This window comes from Accipiter gentilis, chromosome 28, assembly GCF_929443795.1.
Source record: "Accipiter gentilis chromosome 28, bAccGen1.1, whole genome shotgun sequence".
NCBI classification, from domain to species: domain Eukaryota; kingdom Metazoa; phylum Chordata; class Aves; order Accipitriformes; family Accipitridae; genus Astur; species Astur gentilis.
In genome coordinates, this window is record NC_064907.1 from 8,381,281 (window position 1) to 8,393,842 (window position 12,562).

Below are 12,562 nucleotides of genomic sequence, written 5' to 3' on the forward strand. Positions count from 1 at the left end.
TTAAAATTACTTTATTTTTGGAACTTAACCAGGGATTCTTTTTTCCTATATGTTAACCTTTGTCTTTCTTACATTGGGACAGAATTCTGCAAAATGTGCCTTACAGTTTTAAATAAATGCAGAAATTGTTTAGTCACAGTCCACTGTGTTCGCAATACACATTTCCAATTGTTTTCATTAAAATGCAACAATGATATTTTTACTGACATGGTTTTTTTTCTCCTTTTGTCAACCACCCGACACACAGCAAAGTTCTTAATGGATGAGATGCATTTCCTTTTCTTTTTTTTTTTTCCTTTTTTTTCCCCCCTCTTTTTCCTCACTTCCTAAAACACAGACACATAGTCAAGAAAGGAAATCGCGTATCCTTGCAAAAACAGATTACTATATAGCTTATATATATTTATGCTCTGGAAGTCATAGTCAGAAATCATAAAGTAAGCTGAAGTATAGGGTTAGATACTTCTAAAAGTATGGTTTCTAAAAGAAGTGAAAGAAATTTAAGAGATATATGTCTGATGAAATATAATCCTCATGTTTGATTTCCTACTCTGTTATTAAGGTTAATATGCAAACATATGGCATGATTTACTGTATACCATTAGTGATCTCTTTCAGACCAACTTGTGATTTGATTGTCCCCTATCTACATATATAAGTAATAATATAAACCTAATGTAAAACACTTGCTACATGTTTAATCATGCCATTAATGTAGGATTTATGTGTCATGTACATAATCAGAATCCAGTTTTAAAGAAGTTCATACCTACTGTTGCTGAAGACAACATCATATTTGCCAGGTTTGGCTAATAGACATTTGTCTTAGAAAACATCAGTTCACATTTGATTGTTCAAAATGGTGGTTTTGCTCAATTTATTCACTGTAATTGAGAGCCCCATAGCATGGATCAGTGTATACTAAAACAAATGTACTCCACTTCTTATATTGTTTGGTTAGGTGGTCATCTTGGATATTCTGACCAAGAAGAGATAAATGCATATCTGACTGGCCTCTCAACCATAATGCACATTCAGTTAATAATGATTTCTATATACGGTAGCTCATTGACACAGCTCTAGGCTAACAAATTACTGACAGCTCCATTGAATTGGCACTAGAAACTGACTTTTCACATAACTAACCTGTTCAGGAGACAACAGGTCTGTCTTCTATTACAAAATGCAATATCAAAGCAGAAGGAACAGCAAAGTGGTCAAGAAAGTTAAAATTACATTGGTGTACTCATCAGGCCATTGTCACCCTGACGCATTGAATTCTAGCTTGTATCAAAAAGTGAATTGGTCAATACAGAGTATACTCTTTCAGAGTAGTATTTCAAGACATGCTCTGATATACCACTAGTGAAAAATTAAGTTATCCATGCCTCCTATAGACTTGCAAAATAAGGGTCTAGTAAAGCATTGAAAGCATAGTCTTTTCGTTTTTAGAGTGTTTTCCTTCTAGCACTCTGGATGCCAGTTCATCAGGATATTTCTAACATATTTTCTCTTGCAATGTTTTCCACTAATCACATCCAAGTATTTCATATGGATTTGCCTTATATCTGGAAAACTTTTAACTACTTTTGCTATGCTTACTCCATGTTTTTGGCGCATAAAAAAGAATTATCTCTTTGGAAAGAAGTTAATGAAACAGATCCAGCTTCAATAATTTTTCAAGGAACAAAGGTTGTAAAATTGTTTTCTACTGGAATGTTGAACTTATCAGAAGATCACACACTCAAGCCAATAGCATTTGTCTTTGCTGTCATGCAAAAGAGAGTGAGTCACCTACAGTATAACAGAATCATTTTGCAAATCTTTCAGAACTGCGTGGCATCTGATTAAACTAATCCACATCTTTCTATGATGCCAAAATAAACAGTCCTTTTCCCACAATGTATAAACATTGTTCCCATAACTTTCCTTTGAAATGTCATGAAAAGGTTAAGTGACGTTTCATTATTTACCTTGACTAATGAATTGCTCCATGCTGTCTTTGAAAGGCTGGAGGTGCTCTTCTAGTGATAGCTGATAAACTTTTGCTGCTTCTGTCTCACATGCTGAAATTGAAGTAACAGATTAGTTCAGGATGACACATCATAGTATGGATCTGCATACTGTAATAAAAGACACACTTAAGTTAATGCATAGCCAATGAAACCACTGGAATATGTGCCTCAAACACTACTTCAAGCACAAGCAATTAAGTTTCCGGTCAAATGTTTTTCACCAAAATATACAGATAACTTGTGGACAGTGTGTTAATTTAAAATGAGCGGTAGCAAAAATTAACAAAAGTATTCAATTGTTTTGAAGGAGAAAGACAAATTTAAGGGGCTAAAAAATATGGGAACAAAATTACAAACTCAGATCCCAGGCCGCGTTGACATACGTGGCCCCAGGTGACAGTGCCTGAATCAAAACAAAGTTCAGATGCAAAACCTGCACCAAATAGTTGGAAGGACCTTAATTTAGTAAGTAAAGCCAGATGAGGGCTTGACACCTGATAAAACCACAGACATAATGAAGTGCCTTGCATTGCTCAAAAGTAATAGTGCAAAATGATTAAAGTGAAAGATTATACGAGTATAGCTATCATGGCTTGAACTCTGTGTGAGACCCTGGAGAAGGACAGCTTGGTTCTTATTGCACTAGAGACCAGGACAGAGAAGCTGGAGCCTGAAGCAGCCCTGACACAGATTATTCATTGGTAAGGTGGTACCATCGTGCTTCCACCAACTATCCCAGTTAATTTAGTTTGGGGCAACAGAAGACTTGACACTACTACGTCAGGAGAATGTTAAGCTCTGATTTCTATTATAGGGGGAATCTCTTTAGGCTGTGATAAGTTCCCATCATTCAACAGAAATGAATCGTGCTTAATTCTGCCTCAAATTCCCAGTAAAAGTGCACACATTCAAAAAATGTGTTTTCCTTGTTTACATTCTAGGGTTTCTTTTGGCAAAACAGGATTATTAATATGTCTTTAAATACAGAAGACTGGTTAGACATTTAAAAAAAGATTTTGAAGCAGCAGAATGTACTATCACAATTATCTCCTGTAAATATAAATGATGTCTAGAATTGCATCAATCCAAATATCTACAGATGAGAATTGTAGTCTGCTTTTGAATACTGGAAACAAAAGGTAGTAGCCTTATATGTATCACTATTATATGCTCTAAAAATGTCATTCTGTAATATTTGAAGAGGTTTCAGGGGGAAATAAAAAAATAAAAAACCCCTCAGTTGTGATCTTGTTCTTATTTCAGCAAGCATGAATTTATATTCTGGTAAATAATACCAGTCTCTAGTTTACAGCAAGAAACTAATGACATACCAAAAGAGCACAGTAGAGCAATTAATATAATTAGAGACAAAGATTCAAATTTTCATTAATTTTGGCAAAGGCTGGTCAGCCAACCCACTACAGATCTGTACCTTGTCATTCAAGCTAGACTGCCAAGTAGGTAAATATATATGACAGTAGTTATATCACTCTTTGTATTGTTAGCTGTATAATTTGATTCTCATCTGGTGCTACTCATCTGGTCTGCTATATCTGGGGCAAATCTTTGGAGAATGCAGCTTTAGATCTCATAGACACAGGTTAATCATTTTTTCTCATAGTTGTGAATATACCAAAGACAATTAGAGATACCAGTTTTTAAAATGCACATATACAGAAGAACAGACTGACTCAAATAATTGGTAACTCCACACAAGTGGAGTAAAGCCAGGGTGACAATAAAAATTTCACTGTTTGGGTTTTTGTGTGTTTGGTTGGTTGTTTTTGGTTTGGGGTTTTGGGGGGGGGGGGGGGGGGGGGGGGAGGGTGTTTTTTTGTTTTGGTTTTGGGTTTTTTTTAAGCTTATAGCAAAATAGAAATAAATACCAGCAGATTTTTAGGGGGAAAAAATTAACATGAATATATTTAATTAAACAGGTAACCCTGCTTATGAAGCAGTATTTAAAAAAAACACTCTCCCCCCCAAGACCCCCAAAAATAAAAACCACCATGAATATTGTCACATGGAGAAGCCTGTAATTTTTAAATAAATGTTAGTCAACACAGCTGAAATAGGGGAGGGGATCCAAATGGCCATGAATTTTCTTACAGTGTATGATAGACAAAAATAGAGAAGCTACATACTATTCTGCAGAGACATTCTGGTGGTGACATATAGAATTTCTATTATTCTTTTCTCCTCTTCAGAAATAAGTAGCAGAGCTGAAAGATACTATAGAACCTACTGTAACATTTAATATCACCAAAATTCCATACCTTTTTCCAGAATATGGATTACATATTCTTCACAGAAGTATAACATTATACTCCCTTGAATTAGTATCTGCAGCTCACGATGAACTCCTGATCTCTCAGCTGATTTGAGAGAAATATAGATCTTAAGATATATGCCCACCAGCAATCTTAGCCTATACCCATGCCAATAGCCTGAAGCAGTCCCTTTTCAAAGTCTATAAGGAAATGCAGGGATATACTAGCCTTTATATTCAACTTGCTATGGAAAAGAAAAACATGTAATATTGTCAGAATGAAATGTCTGTTCTTTAACCATTTAAATACTGGAAGCTCTTCCATGGTTGATTTGTTTGTGCATGTATATGGGGTGGGGGAAAGGGAGTGCAGTTAATGATAGCTTTGTTTCTCCAGTTTTTGGTGGAGGTTTTTTTGTTTGGTCCCCCCCCCCCCCCCTCCTGTTAAAAGACTAAAATCAGTGCTATTCAGAAGAATAACAGTTCTGGTCCATTTTTTACCCTATTCCTGAATTGCAAATGATGTCTAAATCATTTAAAATCCAAAAGAAAAACACAGGAAAAAATCCCATTTTCTTGCTTTATAGAAAGTAAGATATCATATGTAGCATCCAACCTTTAAATATAGGCCAAATTCTGTCATTATTACCATACTAATATCAGTATTATTATTCTTAAAACAAACTAGTTCATTGGATGCTTTCTTCATTAAAGAATTAACAGGCCTGTAAGCTCTTCCTAAGTTTCCCAGTTCTCCAGAGCACCAAGACCTGGTGCACCAGACCTGGTGCTCTGGTGTCCCTACACAACCTGTCAGATATAACACTCATGTATCATGTTCTGTAATTTGTCGCAAGACTATAAAACCCCACTATTTGGATTAGATATTGTTATTCCTCACTGTAACTTAAGAAATTAAGGTGCTGATCTTATGAAAAGAACACAAAACACTAGACAGTTACCAGTATTTCTGCCCAAGGGAAGGAATAAGATACTGAATCAAGGTTTGTGTCAGAATAGTATTTAATAACTTCTAAGCAATGTGGAGATGAAACATACCAAAAAGAACAAAAAACCCTAAAAACCAAAAAGTATGTGAGAATACCAACAGTCTTCTATATTTAATATTTTTTTCTCAGCCTCATACTGAAACACATTTCTCTCCATGAAGCAGCCCAGCTAAACTTCCCAGATATCAAAGGAATAGGTTGGCAAAGGGGATCTGCTGTGATGAGTTTGTAAAAGTTTTGTCTCTTTTTTGATAACAGACTCAAAACTTGCTCTGTTATCATCCCTGTTCTCATAGGCTTAGTTATTCTCTCACCTTGGGAGATGCGTACACAACTGAAAAACTTAGACAAAGCTAGCATATTCCTATGTTCAGTTCACTTTAAGCAGATTTTAAGTTTTCTTATAATGAAAGAATTGAAAGGTATTCAAGGCACCACACATGAGAGTCCTGTAGGCAGTCACAAAAGCCAAGCACTAGGTAGAAGCTTATCTGATGACATGGATTTGCCCAAACAGGAATAATGAAAGGTAAAAACTTCTTCGTATTGCTCTGCAGCAAGGAGGTGGTTTCAGTTCCCTGTAGTCCCGAATACCCAGTCCTCATGCACTGATCTTATAACTTCCAAAGATCTCAAATCCTAAGCAGAAGTTGGCATAGGCAGACACCTCTTCTCCAAGTCTCTAAATCAATTTTAACATATAAGCAATATCCCCAAAATGAGAAAGACTAACAGTCCATCTAATTTCATCTCTTCTCTAATATCATATGCTGCAGAGGACTGTATGAGATTTTCCAGAGAAGCAATACAAAAATGGATTCTTGTTGGGAGGACCTTCTAAATTTGGGGCAATTCCCCATACATGCCCATCTCTCAAATGCTCCTGATCTGGAAATTGATGTGAAAATCTGTGTTCAAAACCAGTTTGGAGATTTAAAGAAATTGCAATTCCAGCTGTATCCAGTATCTCAAGAATCTCATCTCATTCTCTATTTCTATACTAAAATACAATTAATTGCCATTTTTCAAGCTACTGTGTTAGCTTGCTCATCCTACTTTATTTTAATTTTAGGTCAATATACTAAAACTATACAAAGTTTCACAACAGCCAATATTGATTAAGAGACATCTATACAGAAAAAGAAAAGAGTCAGAAAACATTCTGTGTATTGTACTAACACTTTCAGTAAGCAATTCTGGTAAGTGATCTAAAATGCACCCAGTCTCATTATCAAAAATAGTTGCTTTACTTTTTTAAAAGGGAGGAAAAAAATGTTTTCAAGATGCAGAATATTTTTTTAATGCATGTTTTCCATCTAGTTCTGTTGGATACTAAATTTTAGCACTTGGAAGCACAAATCTCTTCTAATCCTAAATGATGTCTTTTTGAACAAAATGTGTGAGCAGATGATCCGCTGCTTGTCAGGCTTCCTGTACTGTCTTTGGTCAGGATAATAGTGGGCAGCATAATTTTTCTTACAACACACTCAAACCTAAAAACAAACCCCAAAAGCAACCCCTCCCCCAAACCAACGAGGACAACAAAAAGACGAACCTACCAGAAAACTCAATAAGAAAGCAAGGAGAACTGTGAATTATCTTGGGTGAGTAATTAACAGGTCCATTAGGTCGTTTTGGTTAACCACTTCTGAAACCACATACTTATCTATAGAAGTTCTACAGAATTTAGGTGGTTTTTCAAGACCATTTAAGGTACTTGAGAGCACACATTGCACTGAGATTTGATAGACTACTTGTTTTTAATTCTTTAAGGAAGTTTTGAAATTATGTCCTTAATTTTCAGAGGTTCTGAGTACTCAAACTCCCACAGGAGATCTGCCTGTGTCCTACTTGCCTGAAAAGTATATCCCAGCATAACCACTGCTTTCACAACTCCCTCAGTGCTTTCTGGATTCCTTATAACTGCAACCTGTGACTTTAAAAGAAAGCTTAGACTTTACCTAAAGGAAACAATACTGGCCTCATCAAAAGACAAACTGATGAACTCGGCCACAAGTACAGAAAGAGCTCTTAATTTTCTTTTATTTATTTTTTTGGGAATTCTAAAGACTTACACTAAGAACTGCTGAGTCTTCAAGGGCTTCCATAGACAGCTCCTTGTTTGGAGTTTTGAGGACAGTAAAATATGACTCACAGATTGACTGAAAGCCTGGCTTTAGTTTACATCTGGTTTAGGTTTAGGAGCCTGCATGCTGCATAGCTGCAGCAATTAACCCTTTCAGTGATGGTGGAAAAAAACATCTAGAATTTGTGGATGCAGAGCTGTTAATGAGTAGGCAAAAGTAAAGACTTAATTTGGTTAAAACAATAGCTATTTCTGTAAAGGTAGACTGTAGAGATAACTGTAGGATTGACCAAAACCGCTAATGTTGCTGTATTATTTTGTTAATAGTTACCTTGACAGATTTGGCATTTTATTATAAAAGATGGAAGGCATCTTTTCATCACAGTATGGATCTATGGATCATATAAGAAAAGCCAAAAATCTATTTCTTAATTATGAAAAAATCTTTACTCCCATTTATATCAAAACTACTGACAGAGAATAACAGAAACACAGACACTTCAAAGTATCTTAAAACAGAAAGTTTTTGATGTGGCAATGAATTCAAACTCTCCAAGAACACAACTTTTTCTCCATTTCAGTTCTTGGTCCTCCAGCTCCCTACCTTCTCTTGAAACAACTTGGAATACCAGTGTAGAAGCACATCTAAAAACATAATAGGTTTTTGAGAAACCTCTTAGGATGGACTTCATTGCATCAAACTTTAGCTATTTAAAAGATAGGTCCCCAGACTAAACTCAAGACCTTTCCTCAGCACTCAATTTTAGGAGAGGACAATCAATTTTAGGACAGAAATCCGTTCCTCTTCTGTCATCTGTAGCAGGACCCTAAATGGCTTAGGCTGCTTAACTTTGTTAATTGAAGTTGAAATTAATACCGCTCCTGTTGCTGATCAAGAAGTGGCACCAAAATGTTGCCACAGTCTTAGCTTCATAATCAGAACTGTGAAACAGAGCGTCTTGTGAATATGAAAAGATAGGAGCATACATGCGTGTGAGAGAGAGGAGATGCCATGCAAATAGAATGGTGCATCTTTTTTATTTTAGCCTGCAAACATTAATATTGCCTATGAAAGAACTAGCAGTGGATGCAATCTTATTTTGCAAAGTGCACCCCAGACACAGAGTTGGCCACAAAGAGGAAAATTCCATCTCAAACTACAGCTCGACTGCACTCTTAGGGTTGGGGCCTCTTTGTAGTTGTTAGGGGTAACCATTACTGAGGCAAGAGGAACAATTTGTCAAAAGCTAAATAGTTAAACTATGTGAGAAAGATATGGTAAGGGGTCAAAGCATAGCATGCCTACTACTGCCCCACCTCTCTCAGTCCCACATTGACACCACCCCAAATACAACTTTTAAACGTGTTTCTGTTGCACAATATGGTACTTCCAATGCTCTGATTTACACAGCAGGTATTAAAACCAAGAGCACATACCAGCTCTACAACCAGCAGATCCAAGCTGAATAGATAATTTTAGATGACTGTAAGAAGCACATAAAAATAGGGAATGTGTATTTTTCCAAGGTACTGTGGGGCTTTTCTTAGAACATACTTTTTAAAACACCAGGTGTTCTGCAAATGCTTAACACTTCATAAACATTCTCAGTCACATTTATTCCAAATCAGAGAGATGTACTGGGCCACACAGCCTAATTCATATCAATGGAGACTTTTCAAGGAGTTTTAAACACTCACAGTAGTAAAAGAAACCATCTCTACAAAAATAATATTTAATTATCATAATTACTATTTGTAATCAGTTTTCAATCAAAGATATTAAATATGAAAACATTATGACATATAAACAAGTCCTGACTTTAACCCGATTTTATAGCAGTCTGCATTATATGGTGTTATTCATGTCTTCAAAATTCTACTAGTCAGATTTACTTTCCGCCTGACACTGTTTCTAATTCCCTTTTAGCTGAGCTTCAGTGAAAGTGTTGCAATAAGTGACAACTGATGAATTATTTTTTGATTTGCAAGAATAAACTTACTATTGTAAAGCTAAAATGTTAATGTGTAGCCAAAGAACAGCTTCTAAACAGTTTTTACTTGCCTTAAGTGCTTCACGAATACCGTAACTCTCACTGCCATTTTAGTGTCCTAGTTCTTTTCTAAGCTAAATACATGTCTTGAAGAATTTCATGGGCTACAAATCCAACATTTTCCTAAACCTCCAGCAAGTGTCAGAGCAGACAGGATTAAAACATTAATTGATTCAAAACACCATTTCCCCACATCTTTCTGCCCCACCTCTATCATTCTGAAGTGTCTAGAAAAATATACTGATAATAATAGATACACAACACAGGTCCTAATCAGTGAGAGTCACGCACTGCTCTTGTGACCCTGGATGCTCAATTTTCTTTACATGGTGAGTTGATTTAAGTCATGTGGCAAGTGCTAAAGTTTCTTCCGTGGAATGACATAGGAACAGAAGTCATTGCTTGGCATGACTGCATCAAGGAACCTTGCTGACAGCCAGGAGAGATCAAAAGCAGATCAAGTTGCTTAAACTATATGTCACTGAAGTCAAAAAGGCTAAAGCGAGAATCCTGGAGAGCTGTGAAATCTAGGAGCAACAGATGGAGCCAAACTCCCTTGGTTTGTTAGTAAAAGGATCTACCTGTTCTTTGGTCTTATATCTTAAAAAAATCCCCTAGTATATAAACTTTATCCCTGGGGTCTATATTATTTTAAAAAAACAAAACCAAAACTGAACTATTTGCAAGTTTGATATTACGTAATTAGTGTAGCTTCCACTATAATTTTAGCAGAGATTTTTATTTTTTTTTAATTTCTGAAAGTCTTTTGGATTTATACTTTTAATCTGAAATCTTAGAAGAGACTTTCTTTTCTAGCATTTACAAACTGCAAGGCATACACAGGTCACAAAAACTTTAAAACGGACAAGAGCCTCCACAGTCAAAAAGGAAGAAAGCATACAAGTTTGAACATCATGAGTGCTTTTTCTTTTTAAGCAATCAGCGTAACAACTCATTTAACACAAACATAAGCCCAAGCTCAGAACTGTGAAAGAGCATGAAAATGAAATTATTTTACAGAACTGTAAAGACTATTTATATCTGCACGTCTCTCTGTATGCTACTGACATATTTAGATGGAAAAATACAGCATTGCTAGAATGAACTGCTATTATTATGGTTACAAATTTTTTTTTTTTTTTTTTTTTTTTGAAATAATAAACTTCCTCTACTTTGTGATTTTTTTTTTGTTGTTGTTTTCTAAGCAGCCCCATAATTTTATGAAAGGATCCTTCTGGGCTGAAGTTTACCTTTGAATAATGATCATAGAAAGTTTTTAAAGGCAGAAATAAAATATCTTCAGAAGCTTTTGTTCCTAGGTGAAGCAATACCCCCTTCCCCCATTGTACTAAGTGTGATCTCGCTATGCATGGTTTGCAGGGTATTTGAAACTAACATGGACAGAATACCCTTGAAGTGGTGATACTGCCTCTTATGTCCAATTTTCAGTTTTTCAGTGATAAAGAACAAAGCAAACATCCACCCCCCCATAAATGGTGAAATCCTATCATGAATCTTCCATCTAATTACTGATGAAAATAGGTCCAAGTTTACAGTCTGCATCTCAGTATAAAACTGGAATGCATTTGTGGGCATCTATTTCTATAGCTTTAAAGTCAGTATTTCCCAGGAATACTCAATACTCATCTACTCTCACCGACGTCAAAAGGAGAGGATCATATTTAGGATTTTGTCAGAATTTGCTCAGCATCTTACAGCCTTTCTCCTGCTTAGTCATTTAATGAGGCACCTGCTAGCTCTAGTAACTCATAAGGTTCCAGATGCGCATTAGCGAATCTGGTAGTACACTTAAACTAAGTGCAGAAGAAAACCACTTTGAAGTAATTTTATCCATTCAGCTAAAACTTGTACTCTATTTTAAAAGACTGTCATTAAACTTGGCTATCCTGTCTCACTGAAAGCATTACAACAATTAAGCTATTGGAATACCCGGAATTTTTAGTGAATGCTCTTGCAGTCATCAAATTCTTTTAACACAAATATTTTTTAATTTACGGTGACACTTTTCTTTGGAAAAGAGCGCCAACACAAAGCATTTTGCATCACTTACGGATGATAAGAAGTCATGAATGAGATTGCAGACTGGTATTGAAATTGTCATTTCATATCCAGTAGAAGATGCAGAAGGGGGCTGATGCTGTCCCCCAAAAAGTTTGTACCAAAGGGAATAGCGAAAGAGTAATGGTGTCTGCAGTTATTCTTCAGTTTTATTAACTACAGAACAGACTGACAACAAAGACTCCAGCCTAAGGGCTGGATTGGAAGCACAGAAAGAATTCAACTGCAGCCTGATGGCAGAGTGAAGCATGTAATTTCCATTTTTACAGAACCCTTGCTTTGATCACTGCATAGTGTGGATTTATTCCATAAGAGATTTATGTCTGTGTGCAAATTTCAACCTTGATCTAAAAATATCTAACCCTCAGTCTACATAAAAATATTTCTGGTGAACTTGCAAGGAATAACATCTGCCCCCATGGATGTTTGTAAACATGCACCTGAATTCAAGTACCTTTTTTCAATCAGACCTAAGCATCTTTCTTCTCTATGGGTGAGCTTGGAGATCAGCCCTCAGAATATCTGAAAGTTGCAAGAAATAAGTTTTCATGGATGAAATGTGGGATTTTTGCCTCCTAGATTGTTCAGGGCAGCAAACAGATGGTGCTGCAGTTCGCCCCTCAGCATCACACTAAGTGACCTTGATACAACTTTAAATATTACCTCTAAACATTTAAAACAAATTTTAAAACGTCCACACAGAAAGCTTGATAGGGGCAAGAAGGAAAGGTCAGGTATCCTTTGGTAACCATGTTATGATTTTGTTTTAATAGAGAACCTTCCATTCTAGGTTGTTCGGGGAATAATGGTTTACCAAACCATTCCTTGTTCTCCAGATGCATGCCATTCAAAATCAGCAAGGCAACAGAAATATAATTTAACTCCTTGATTTGAATCCTTCTCTCCAAGATATTGCATAATAGTACATAACTGGCCAGTCTAGCAGAGACTTTTGCCAAAAATATTGAAGATCACTGATATTAGCCATCATTTGTGCAAGCTACTCTTGCTTAACTTAAACTTAGTGCTTAGTTCCCAATGTTATTAAAAAA

General features: G+C 35.9%; 1 protein-coding gene across 1 annotated transcript in view; it reads right to left on the reverse strand.

The window, feature by feature from the left end:
• FMN2 (formin 2) overlaps nt 1-12,562 on the reverse strand; it is a 162,707-nt gene that overhangs the window by 45,089 nt on the left and 105,056 nt on the right. Inside the window, exon 15 of the mRNA XM_049831137.1 lies at nt 1,974-2,066. Within this exon, the coding sequence (XP_049687094.1) occupies nt 1,974-2,066 (93 nt within the window). The remainder of the gene's footprint in view (nt 1-1,973; nt 2,067-12,562) is intronic.